The following is a 13,514-nucleotide window of genomic DNA, read 5'->3' as shown; positions in this document are numbered from 1 at the left end:
TCAGTGTGTATGTCAGTTATTCCACCTAATCTTCGGTGGTTAAAAAAAGTTGGGCTGATGTACTAATACCTTAATAGTTTGTGGTGGCTAAGTTAAGGATCCAAATACTTCATCACCACTGCAGATCAGCAACACAAGAAGCAGTGAAATCAATGCACTACAGTAAACAAACAACAAATCCTGCAGACAATGTGCCCACCACTGTCAAACAGAAGAGATCATGTGTTATTATAAAATATAGAGCTTTAATTTATTAGTCAGCAACATTGATGAGGAAGAAAAGATAGAAGTAATTTTTTACAAGTCATTACAATAACATCAACTGTGCATTATATCATACATTACTTTACCTCAATGAGCCAGAGCAAAGTCTGTCAGACGGAGAAAATAAAACAGATGCACATGGTTGAAATATATGCAAATTTGTTTTGCAAATATCTGAGAACAAAGAGAAAGAGAGAGAGAGAGAGAGAGAGAGAGAGAGAGAGAGAGAGAATTTAAAATCACAATCTGACTTTTCTGTACCTTCAGTATTTCACACCATTAAAAAAATGTGTGAGTACATCTTTCTTGCACTGATAGTATTTCCATATTCCCACAACAAGAAAGACATTCACTGACATCCACAGCAACGGAGCATTTTAGACAAATACCATATACATACACTGTACATGCCATGCACAATGAAAAGCCACCTTCTGAAGATTTTGGTACAGGTTTCTCTTCAGGTTTTGGCGGTGATCAGCTTGTTAGTGGTTGTACTTGTGACTTTTTTTTTTTCCCTAACTGTATGGAAGTTTCTCAGTATGAAGTCAGTGGCATGGTTGATAGCAGGATGGCACTGCACTAGACTGACAAAAAGTAGCTGTGAAAGCTCTGTTGTGAACCAGCTGATACAGTTAACACAGCACCAATAAAAACGGCCAGTCCCTAAGCACTGAAAAACAACACATTTGTCACTGTAATCTAATTGAAGTGTAGACTGGCTATGTGGCCAAACACAATATTCACTTAGTGAAACCAATATTTAGCATAAAACTGGCAGGAATGCAACTTTGGATTCATTTAGAGCTAAAAAAACAAACAAAAAAAAAAAAAAAAAAACAAACTTTGAGCATACACACTGCATGCTCTCTCTTATATGAATATACTGAATAATATGCCACAGATACATGTGAAGTGTTTACTGTTTAACAAGATCACCGATTTGGCAACAGAAGGTGCTTTGTCTCTAATAGCTTTTATCACAAACTGTCACAAACTCACATATAGCTGCCTGCTGGAATTTCTTATCTCTAGAGAGAGAAAAGAGAAGGCAATGTTATATTTTCAGCTTTTGTGTCGTTAAAAGACCCTTTCCCCCCAAAAAAACAGCTTATCACGAAGATCACGTTTGTTAAGGATACAACATTGAGAAGTGATATTCACATATAAACAAAACAGACACTTGGCAGCAACTGATTTTGGAAGAATTTGGAGCGATGTAACATCATTACTTGAGGGCCGGGGCTGGACCACATCATGAAAGGAGAGTCGTCACAGAGACCTGCCACAGAGAGCTGTTCATTCACTGTAACACTTTCAGCGACTGTAACAAGTTGTCACAGCTGTAGTCTGTGGGCATTTCTTTTATCGTCGAATGTCCAAAGAAACGCCGTCATCTTTCTGTCAACAGCTTGTGTCTTGCAGTAAAAAAAGAAAAGCAAAACTGTCCGATATACAGCAGAGAGTTCTGGTGAAGAAGTTTAGGGAAGTTCAAGAGGGTCAGCAACTTCCTGTCCCCACTTCCAGCTTTGACACTGAATACTGCCAGCAGTCATGTGATCCAACATGGTCGCTTATAAAAGTTTCTGAATACATGTCCATCGGTCCTTGTCCATGTGCGGATGCTTCCAATATCCTGGGTTATTGTTGCTGTTTCTCAAAAACACCAAACATAAAGATATTCTCAACATAATAACACATTGTAATAAACAAATAACACTAACAATAATATTATAATAACAACAATATTTGCACAGATTTACCTATTCACAAAAAACATGTTTTCTAGATAGGTACAAAGAATTACTTTTTACAACCTACAATAAATATTGTGTATTTTTTTTAACAGTTACATAGAAACTGTTTGATGCTGTTGCTTTTGGTTGCAGTGTCTGTCTTGTCCATTATGATAATTAGATTTTTCTATCATTTGACTGGAGTCATTCCTCTAAATGGAGGGCTGCAGTGTTTAGGAGGTTGTGTGAACAGGGAGACAGGAAGCGTTTGAGGATGACAGGGTGGTGGGTGTGTGTTTCCAGCTTCTCATGTCTCAGCTGGAGTTGTCTGCTCATCGTGATGCCGACGGTTGCGAGGCTTCTTCTGTTCTTTCAGCTCCTTCAGGCTTTTGGCTTTGCTGTCCCCGAGGCCGGCGTCTCCGAGCTGCCAGTAATCCTGGCAGTACTGGTTGATGAGGCCCATCTCCGGCTGGCTCAGAATCGTCAGCAGGTCCTTGTACTGGCCGGCGCTCGGGGTCCAGGCGCTGGACTGGAGTGGAAGCAACCCCGAGCTGCCCGTCTCCACCAACACATTGTTGACTGTGCGACTGGAAAGGACCACGAGCTGCAGTTTGACGAGCGTGTGTTTGAAGTTTTTCTCCGTGGACGTGCACTGGTAGATGCCGCTGTCGGACGACTGCAGTGAGCGGATCAGAAGACCTTGTTCTGTTTTCAGGATGCGGCCCTCCGAGCGAATCTGGGAAGAGCAGGAGCACAGTAATAAAGACATTTTTAAAAGCTTAAATAAAAGCCCAAACACCAGAGCTGTACAGTGAATGTCTTCACAAAGACATGATTGTAGCTGCTTCGCTCACCTCTTTCCTCCTGTCGCTGTTTTCCTTCTGCAGGTGCCACTTCAGAGACACATGAGGAGACCTGGCCTGGCACTCCAGAAATGTGGTGCTTCCCTCCACCCCATACTGAACTGTCTCCACAGTATTCTTGTTTGCTAAAAAACAATATGTGAATATGTTATATGTATGATTCATGAGAAAATATGCGAACAAGATTAATATACAGAGCACACTCAAGGAGGTAGGAAAGAAATAAATTAGAAGACTAAATCATTTAAAAAAATATTCCTATTCGCAGAATTTTTGGTTCCTGAATTGTGTGTGTGTGTGTGTGTGTGTGTTTGTGCAGTGTGGACACTCACTATTGGAGTTATAACCTCGGCACTGGCGGATTGGGTTGCCATACTTTACATCCTGTCGACGGCTCCGTCTGGAGGGGTCAGATCAACATACGAAAATAAAAAGCTTAACTTCAACATATTTAAAGAAAAACGTCACGTGTGCTAAAGCAGTGCACACAAAAGAGAATTTTCTGGACAAACCCACGCATCGCCTGTCTACACAATCCTGATCCTCACCTCTTCTGTGAGGCTGAGTATCTTGAGCAGGATTTGCCGTCCCAGGCGCAGTACGGATCTCTGGCTAGGCAGCAATCGGCGCAGGCTTCCCCATACACGTCACAGCGATGGAGGGCCAGGTGGGTCACACCAAGGACTGATCCCACATATAGTTGTTGCTATGATGAAACACATGTAAAGATCAGAGTATAAAAATATGCACATTCTGTTTTGAGTCATGGAAAATTGAGCTACAAGTTATTTTTTGTGATTTTTTTAAAAATGAAAAATCTTTACTTGTCAGTTGAACCATTGATCTTAGCAGTCTTCAAGATAACTTACCCGTTTGGATGAAATCTTCATGGTGGTAATTGGCGTGGGAACCTGTGGTGATACAGTTAAAATAGCTTTCAATAAAGAAGCACTGAATATTAAACATGTTGGAATAGACTGAGGGGAAGAATAGGAATAAGAATAAGTGTAAGAATAAGACAGAGTGACCAACCTTGAAGACCTCTACTTCCTCCAAGACCAGCTCCTCAGTCTGCAAGTCATCTCTGGGCAGGACAATCACTTTCTGGACAGTCCCTCTATCTGTAAAACACAAGAGAGACGCAAGTTTAACTCCAGCTTTGTAGACTCAGTTTATCCTTACTCTTAAATATCTTCATATCTATTCATAAACTTAATATTTTAAACTGAGAATAGTTTGGAGGAATCCCACAGTCTGACCTATCTATGTTTAAGATGGAAAGGAACAACCTCCTTGAACCTCTAAGACAAAGCCAAGGTTGAGAATTTAAACATGATATGAATTTCAAACTACACGATTATATGACTATTAGATTACAGGACAGTCATCACATAATGCCAATTAAGGCAGACCACTGACCTGTTCCCAGGAAGAGCACCTCGTAGCTCCCGTCAGCAGCCGTCACTTGGTCCACGGCAATTGTGGTGAACTCATAGTCCACATTGGTTCTGACCACCAGGGGGCGCTTGTGCACCGGGTATACAGGATTGTACATGGTGGGGTGGTTTCTCATGAAGTTGATAACCTCATCTGGGTAATCCTTTGTGGATTTCATGTTGGGGGTGAAAGTGCCTCCAGGACACTATTGACAAGAAAGATCAAACCTGCAATTTACCAAATTCCTTTTGCAGCAAAAACATGTTCTGATAAGAAAGATGACAGAGAATTTTCTTTGCAATGGGTGAAAGGGTGCATTCATATTTTTTTATTGTTTATAACTCACAGTGCCAGGTCGTGGGTAGGGAATCTTCCCAGTGTATGCCACCCACTGGTAGTTGGGCCCTTCCTTGTGGGCAAAAGGCCCATTGAAGACCATACGGATGTCAGCCATGGAGTAAACGCACACAGCCGAGCCTTTGAAGACGGATCTGGAGGAGGGCAGGAGAAAAAAGGGTGAAGACACAGAGAGACAGCAGCGAGTGGATACAGATTAACTCACTCACTCCCTGAGATAATTACTGTGGGTGCTCTCTGCGGCTGGTAGAATCTACTTCCTTCCCACGTACTTAGCCGGCCTCTTACAGGGAACGCACTGAAACATTATGACGCACAAACACACTCTCAAACCGACTCAACTAGAGTCAAGCTGTCTGATACACTGACATACAAACACCCACGTACTGCAGAGAATCGCCAGAGCTCAGGCTCTCGCTGCTGCGTGGTGGGTGTACTATGTTTGTAACTCCTGTCATGGGCCTCTATCATTAGCACCGCGTGTGTTTTTATCAGCTGGGTTTAAAATGTGCCTGATGCCTAAGGAGAGGATGGAAACAATAACAGTATTTGTTTCTCAAATACATTAATCAAGACATGTTTGTTATGACTCGGTGCACACCTACTCCCTGCTTGTGTGCAGTCAGAATCTAAATTTACATGTCTGGTTGCTTGCCTTGAATTTTAATGCTATGTGTTGAATGACAACTTGCTATCAAACCTGACCTATGAGGAACTATAGGCTCAGTCAGTCTCTCAGAGGAGCGTGACTCCCTCTGGGCTCCGGATTCACTTTCTGTCTCGTCTTTGTAGCCTGAATCTGACAGGCCATACGCAACACAGCATTTCAATATCAGAGAGAGCCGACACCTTCAGGCTGAGTGAAAATGAATAAAAACTGCAGGCAGGAGGAAACCAAATTACACCTTCCACCCTTTCAAACTGCATGAAAGTTAAGAGAGTTTGAGAAAGCTGTCAGTCACTTACCCTGAAACTGAGAAGACTCCATAGATGACAGGATTCTTGGTGTCTTGAGTTGGCTGGATATACACATCCCCTAATGGATAAAGAAGGAATTTATAGTGATTAGTCACAGTAATAACTATAAGAAGTATTCAGATCCTTTAATTGAGTAAAGCAATAAAACAACTATTACAATAAAAAGCCCTGCATTCACAAGTAATAAAAGTACTGAAGTATTATCAGCAAAATGTACTTAAAAATATCAAAATTATACCTTATTGTTCTGCATAAAATGCCTGATATTATTTTACAGTATATGACACTGTTAGTCTGCTCATACATGTAAGCATTTTACTGTTGTGGCTGGTTGAAGTGGCGCTAGTTTTAACAACTTCACATACAGTTTAGTCCAATGTTTCCCAACCACAGTCGTTCCCCTCCAAAGGGTCACAAGAAATATCTGACAAGGCTGTGATTTGATTAAAGTTGTAATAAAGAAGAACTGTTCTGCTGCACAAATAGGCTCATATTTTCCGAACAATATTTGTTAATTTTACATCTTTCGGCCCTCGAACAGTTATTTTTAAATGAAACCATGTGAGAAGGAAAAAGGAAAAATTCACCAAACCCTAAAACATGTGACAACTGACCCCAACTAAACAAATACTTTTTATAAGGAGTCCCAAGACAAACAGGTTGAAAGCCGCTGGTTTAATTCTTAACAATGTTTAACAAGCTTATTGTGTTTTTGTATGTAAAATCTCAGTCTGCGTAGTAACTACCGCTGTCAGATGAATGCAGTTGAAGGAAAAGTATTTCCCTCTGAAAGAAAGTGGAGGAGAAATATACTAGAAAATGGATATAGGTACAAATACCTCAAAATTATACAAAATCACTTGAATGTATTAACTATACTAAAAAGGCAGCCTTTCTACAGAAGCACAACAACGATGACATGATGAATGCTCAGACAAAGAAAAGTAAATATTAGTGTCTGTGTCTCACATCAAATCATTCCATGACTTTATTAGTTCCCAGATTCCACCTGGTTCCAACCCAAAGTAATTGTAATTGTGACATATGGAGACTTTTTGCTTCCTACAGGGGGGAAGTTAAGGGAGAGTTCCTCGTGAATTGCGGTTACCAGAACCTCAATGAGATCTTGAATCCAAACTCTTCCAAAGCTGAAACTACCCCGTCTCAGCAGGGAATATAAGTGAAATAGAGATCTCTGGTGAAACATGGCTTTAATAGGAGCCATATGCATCCAATGACTGTAGGGGTTGAGGCAGTTGTGAACCCTGAATATCCTCTGATGGCTTAATGAGAGAAAAGTGCAAGGAAAAACAATAAGGAAGAAAACTGAAATAAATTTAAAGTAGACAGGCTGAGTAGAATAACACCTCGCCCGCAAGTTGAACACATAGGTCCATTTATTGCTTTGCATCAATGGGAAACTGGTGAAACAAGCTCAGATCACTTGTTTCTAATGGCCTTAAACAGTAAGGACAACAATTACTTATAGTCAAAAGTCTTTGGAAAGATACCAATTACAATGAACAGGCATGGAAACCTACCCTCTACTTTATGACCCGAGATCTTTTTCATGGTTATCTGTCGAGCTATTAATCTGACACACCACAGTAAGAATGCAGAGCCGCCCTCCCACATTTATCTCTCAGATATCACCTGCATGAACTTGAGAAGCAGCATGTAAAAGAACAAAAATGCTAAGCCACAATTACGTATGTGGAACTGAGGGTGAAATGTTGATCGTTGTGCTCTTGGCGTTATCTAGTGCGCACAAAACAAACAGGAGGAAGCTTAAATTCACATGGCTTGTTTTAAAAACATCATCTCTGACTCTGCAAAGCTGCAAAATCCACAAACTCTCCTTTGATCATGAGTTTTAAATCTTTAAAAAAAAAAAAAAAAAAAAACATACCAAGGTATAAAAAATGACAGGTAATGGCTGCACACTGAAGCAGAAATTGACTTTTGGCAAACAAAGTAGAAATTCATAACCCATCTGACGCCAGTTTGACAGACCTCCTGGCTACAGAGTGAGCGCGGTGAAAGAGAAAAAGAAATAAATCAGTCGAGAACTGGAACGGGTTGCGTCACAGCAACTTTTGTTTCTGATGTGTCAGATCAGACAGACTCTCTTAAGCACTCGCAGCATCACATTAGCAGAGAAACATCTCATGATTGATGTGAGCACAGAAAGAACACAAAGACTGAGGATAAATAAGGTGCTGTGAAAAGTAAAAACAAAAGGGAGGCTGAATGATGCACCCAGTGAATAGTCACTGGCTGGAAGAAGGACTGTCAAATGACTACAGATAGTATATGATTACCTCCTTGATACTTACTCCAGGAGATGTGCTCCTAAAATATGTTGTTGAAATGTCGACTTAGAATAATTACAGAGACAAAAAACAAACAAAGAGCAACAACAAAAAATGCCTATGTCTTTGTAAAGAATGAAAGGGTTTGGGGATTTTAGGACTACAGGGACATAAAAAGCAACGCAATGAAAAAACAATGTTTCACTCCATAATTACATTTCAGAAAAGGCAATAAAACTTTATTGCCCACACATTCAGTCGCGTTTTTGTCTGGCAGACATTTTCATCTCTCTTGTGTCTGTGCATTTCTCTCCCTCTCCATGTCTTTATATCCCTCCTTTCCCTGGGTAAATCACTGAATGCTTTTTCCTCTGTTAGCCTCGGCTCAGCCTCACCATCTGAATGTACTCCGCTCTCTCCAGTGAGTCCTCACACAACCACTCATGTGCTTCTGCTGGGCTCCACCAGGACCAGCAGGGCTGGAGACAGAATACATTTCTACCAGACTGTCTGTGGTTGTGGGGAGACTGACCGCAGAGCTGAGGGATGTTACGCTGCACCTCAGGACTCGCTGTGACCTCAGTGCGAGTGCTCATCTGCACTGAGACAACAGCTGACCTGCTGTGCTGTGCGTAGACTAAAAGTACAGCAGCGCTGGCAGAAGAGCACTCCTCTGTCACTGACACTGAGTGCTCTTAATGCACAACATACATTTGCAACTTCAAGGTCAAAGCCTCATCATAGTAGAAATAAGGGGTGTCATCATACACTCAGCTGTAGCTGTGTTTGATGCACAAATACTGTGTGAGTTATTTAATGCAGTCACGATAAATGGACAAAATCTGAATGAAAATTATATAATGTACAATTATAACTGACGAATAAAAGGAAACTTATGTGCATATTGCAGGCTATTATTTGTACAGAAGATATGAATCAGTCTGTCTTTGTCTGCATTAGTTAATGCGGCTTGCTGTGTCAGGGTCCTACATAATCATACTGCAGATCACATGCTTCATTTCATTATATTGATTTTGGACAGTTTTAAGATAATTATAGTATAACAACAACTACAAATTGTAGTTACACTGCAGTTTGAATTCTTTGTCCCATTTTGTGGCAATGGATGTAAACTGGTAGTGTTGGGAAAACTATCTAGTGCCGCGATGTCTGTCATTAAGCCATTCAAACTCAACCACCCCACTCTCCATCCATAGAAGACATTCTTTATTTTGTGAATTGATTTAATGTTGTTTAAAAGGCTACTTCACAGAAGACTTAAAATTTGACAGAGTATTATTATCTGAGTTTAACTTGAGTCCATCTTGTAAATAGGAAAGTGGGATCACAGCTCAAGGTAAATATTATCTTGCACCTGAAATTATAATGCATATCTTTAAGCCTTTGTGTCGAATTTTAGTTTTACTCCTGGTGAGAACAGTGAGGAAAGTAGTCAAAGATCTGCTGCTCATACCACCAGTCGCTATAACTTCAAGGATACTACAAATCCCTCCTTAATCCTGTCAGTCATGTGAATGACGGACAGGCTGGGATGATCCACGGGAGGTCAGACTGATCCCAGCTGCTCATTACTTTGATTACTCTGTATGCGTGTGTGCGTATTTTCTCTTCTAAGTACAAATTCTCTGTAAAATCTGTTGACGGTGCTTGAAAGCAGAACGATCACAGCCTTACATCAAGGACCGTGGCTTTTTACGATGGCACCTACTGTACAAGAGCCATGTTAATGTTCAAAGGAATATACATGTCAAGCTTAACATGTATGAGTCAGTGATACCTTAATCTAAAGCTGCAGCTTCCCTGGGATTCTTCCCAGTATTGCTGTGCATAAACAGAGATGTGCTAAATGCTGGTTTGCTGGGTGTGTGTCCCTACAGTACAGTAAGCTGCTGGCCTACACATGGCAGCAGAATGTAAGTAAAAGTGGATTAACATCATGGTGAAAGCATGCAAAGCAAATGTGAGGAGAACTCTACAAATGAGAAACTTGTTGATACTGAATCTGTCAACAAGAGGTCCATCTGGATACCCTTGTTTTGCATTGTCGTGGTTACACGGTCTTGTAAGAATTCTCACTTTCCATTTGCCAAGTTCTTTGTCAGGTCACAGACGTATTCATTGTGTGCGTTACACTAACTATGAACAGATGTTTTATACATTTCCTGAGTTGTACAAATCGATCAGTAAAAATGTCACATTAAGTGGCTGCAATTTGTCCTCTGTGAGAGAAAGTTTTAAGAAATGCCAACTTTTCGATTCTAAATGCTAACTAGGGTATAAATGGACAAAAGGTTGACACACATGGTGAGGGGATGGGGTGCATAATGTCCAGAGATGAAAGCAAGCGTCAGAGATCCTCTGATAGGGTCAGCTATGGAGGGAGGATGTTAAAAGAGGGAAATAATAATTCAAACTCACTTAGTTCATCAAAGTGTGTCTCAATGCCGTCGGCTCCAGGCACCGAGCAGATGAGTCGAGCCTTCAGAAATGTGCTCCACTTGTTGACCAGACAGCAGTGTCCACCGTCGTCATTCTGCATGGCAGAGACACACAGTAGTCATCCATCCACCTCAACGGGAAGAGTCCGCCCAGCGTCTGACTAACAGCTGTTTAAAACAACTGTCCAAACTAGCTACACTGGGTCTGTTGTTATTGGGCCTGTATGAATAAAGATCGGCTCTGTGTTTCAGCTTGGCCCATCTGCACGAGAGGTCAGCCAACATCTACTACTGAGGTAGATTCAAGCCTTGGGAAAATGAATCATCGGCTGGAACTCAACTGACTTTACAGAGTCCAAAAGATTTGCATGGGTCTATCTTTATCTACTGTGGGGAACAATTCTGTTTTTTAAATTTGTGGTGGTCTTTAGAGTAGCATGTTTGATCTTCCAGGCTCAGACAGAAAGGTTTTAATTTATTTTAACTGGGATCAGTTAGTCAGTTTACAGACATTCATGGTCTTCAGAGGATGAAACCTACTGACTTTGGTGACCTGCTCCATCAGCAGGTCGACATTTGGGGTTCAGAGTTGTGAAATCTGTAACAAGTTCCCAAGAGGGTAAATTTTAATGTCATCTTAATTTGGATTGGTTCCAAATTTTGTACAGATGTTCATGGTTCTTAGAGGATTTATTGTTGTGACTTTTGTGATCCCCTTACTTCTCCTTTAGTGCCACATGAGGTTTACATTTTTGGTTTTACTGAGATATCTCGACAACTTCAAGATGGATTGTTGTAAAATTTTGTATAGATATTCATGACCCAAGACTTTTAGTTTAGTTTCTTGTAAATTACATACTTCAGGGATGCATCTTGCAAACACAGGAGCATATTGAGAGACATTTTTCTGAAGTGTATGTAGAGACATTTTAAAAGTTTTGGACTTTGTGTCATTATTTGTCCGTCTCTGGTGAGAAACTGTGCTCCAGGCCACAGCACTACATCACTGAGTAAACACAGCTCTGGCTTTGTATGGATGTCTATGCATGTATACAGATGTGGACTAAAGTAAACTCAGCCGCTCAAACATTTCATCCAGAGGAACAAAAATAACAGAATGCTTCCCAAAGCTAGCTGTTGAGGCAAACAGCAAAGATTTTGTTTTCTGACTGGTAATTGGTATGTGTTACTTTTTCGTGCTTAGCAATTACTGGTGATCATGGGGGACTTTCTTTCTGACCCTCTAAGAGATGAAGAAACAAGCAAAGGGCTGTAACTAACCATTATGGAGACATATAAACCTTTCACTGGTGATGATCAACATGAGGTTTGCTGACTGGTGTGATAACTCACCAGGCAGATCCGCCCTATCCTGGACTGGGTCATGGGACTCTGGCCCATTTCAGAGGCTTTCTCGCGGAAGAAAAAGTAGAGCTTGTCATCATTCTTCTCAGCGCTGTCTGGGATGAGGTGTGCGTGGACGAATGTGGGATCTGAAGAAAAGCAAAAGAGACAGAGAGAGCATTACTAGCTGCGCAGCACATCTTGCGCCACACACAGGCTGCATCCAAATGTCCAGACTCCACCACACTTAATAGGTGTGGGAAGGCTGTGAGCGCCAAGGGCTGTTCAAATCCACAATTTATCAAGTCTGCAAGAAGGCCTTCAGTGGACTTCCTGCTTTGGGTGCAGGCTTTACCAGACTGGTTGAAACAGAAGCTATACTTCATAGCAATGTAGATCTCACTGTTCTCACTTAAGGGATAATAATGTCTATTCTAAAAAGAAAAAAAATGCAAAGAAATACAAGATTTACTGCTCTAATAAAGGGAAGGTTTCACTGTGTATATCAGCCTTTATCCTATTTTATTCATTATTTAAAAGAGTCTGTCTTGCCCATATGTACACTGAAACAAATGTTGGTAGCTGTGATCAATCCCTCCTGTCCATACTGAAGACCTGAAATTAATCTAAAGCTAACATGTAGCTTCAGCAGTCTGAGTCAGACACGTCGAGTGGATATACTCCAAAGTTACAGAGTCTTTTTCATTTGAAATGCCTTCTTTGTATTTGTATTGTAACACAAACATTGAATTTTGCACATGGTAAATTTGGATTATACCCATTTAATCTTTAGCTAAACTTAGCTACATTGGGGAATTGATACTGGTGGAAACAGATGAGGTCTTTGCCCTATATTTGTCTCTCACCCTCAAAAACTTGACACAATGACAGCGAACATAGTGATACATATCATAGTATGTATGACTCTGTGTGTGCTCAGTCTGCACGGCTACAGGATAAAGATTTGGATTCAGCCACAGGCATCATTTATACTCCAACAGATAAACTGAATGAGGGAGATGTTAGTAAATACCAACGGCCTGGAGCCTAGAACAGCTCTCTAACTGTCCTAGTGTAAACCCACCCCTTTATTTCTTCCTAGTAACAACACTCAATATGGCATCACAGTGTGCTCCCACTGGCTGACTTACTGGGTCACCACTGGACGTGCAACACAGGGTGCCCCGCCCCGCTGCGACCGATCAGGGTCCCAAATGGGGACAAACCAAAACCGAGAGTGAGTGGGGGGATCAGGAGCCCTGTAACAGGGGGTGGGGGGTGGGGAAATATCCGAGAGAGATTCCACATGGCTGATTAGCGGGACTCAGGTGTCCCGATTCTGTGTACCACTACCAGGGGACTGTTGTCAGGGCAACAGGGTCAGAGGAAAATCTGGGAGCCAGCAACACCGGGGGAGGCCGTGATTGATTTGGCAACATCAACCGAAAGCACCCGACGAGCATTTACAGTGCTGTGACAATCATGGTTCATTAGAGCACAGAGGCTACTCTGAGTCATTGACATTCAGTAATTTCCCCCTGCTACTACACTACTGACCTTGCTTCCAGGCTCTGCGGGCATGCAGTCAACAATTAGTGCAGTGCATTTTATGCTTTGAGTCAAATGATCGCTGGGTCATGTGGAGCAGGCTGGAAAGATCAACAATCTCATTCCTAGAAGACTCTAGGAATGGACGATTTGCTGGGTAATGTGGAGGCTGCATGTGGATGCTGCCCGAGACATTAAAGAAATGTTCTTAAGGGG

General features: G+C 41.4%; 1 protein-coding gene across 4 annotated transcripts in view; it reads right to left on the bottom strand.

Annotated features, from left to right (window-relative positions):
- Positions 1-225: 225 nt before the first annotated feature.
- Positions 226-13,514, bottom strand: part of sema3fa (sema domain, immunoglobulin domain (Ig), short basic domain, secreted, (semaphorin) 3Fa) — a 49,340-nt gene continuing 36,051 nt past the window's right edge. For all 4 annotated transcript variants that reach the window (XM_018686710.2, XM_051074479.1, XM_051074480.1 and 1 more), the window contains 11 exons: positions 11,760-11,899; positions 10,387-10,501; positions 5,624-5,693; positions 4,647-4,791; positions 4,283-4,505; positions 3,896-3,984; positions 3,733-3,774; positions 3,412-3,569; positions 3,196-3,263; positions 2,855-2,988; positions 226-2,736 (listed from right to left, as the gene is read on the bottom strand). In XM_018686710.2, the coding sequence (XP_018542226.1) occupies positions 2,308-2,736; positions 2,855-2,988; positions 3,196-3,263; positions 3,412-3,569; positions 3,733-3,774; positions 3,896-3,984; positions 4,283-4,505; positions 4,647-4,791; positions 5,624-5,693; positions 10,387-10,501; positions 11,760-11,899 (1,613 nt within the window). In that variant the 3' untranslated portion in view covers positions 226-2,307. The remainder of the gene's footprint in view (positions 2,737-2,854; positions 2,989-3,195; positions 3,264-3,411; positions 3,570-3,732; positions 3,775-3,895; positions 3,985-4,282; positions 4,506-4,646; positions 4,792-5,623; positions 5,694-10,386; positions 10,502-11,759; positions 11,900-13,514) is intronic.

Source organism: Lates calcarifer, linkage group LG12 (genome assembly GCF_001640805.2).
Source record: "Lates calcarifer isolate ASB-BC8 linkage group LG12, TLL_Latcal_v3, whole genome shotgun sequence".
NCBI classification, from domain to species: domain Eukaryota; kingdom Metazoa; phylum Chordata; class Actinopteri; family Centropomidae; genus Lates; species Lates calcarifer.
This window is presented reverse-complemented; position numbering and strand designations above follow the sequence as displayed.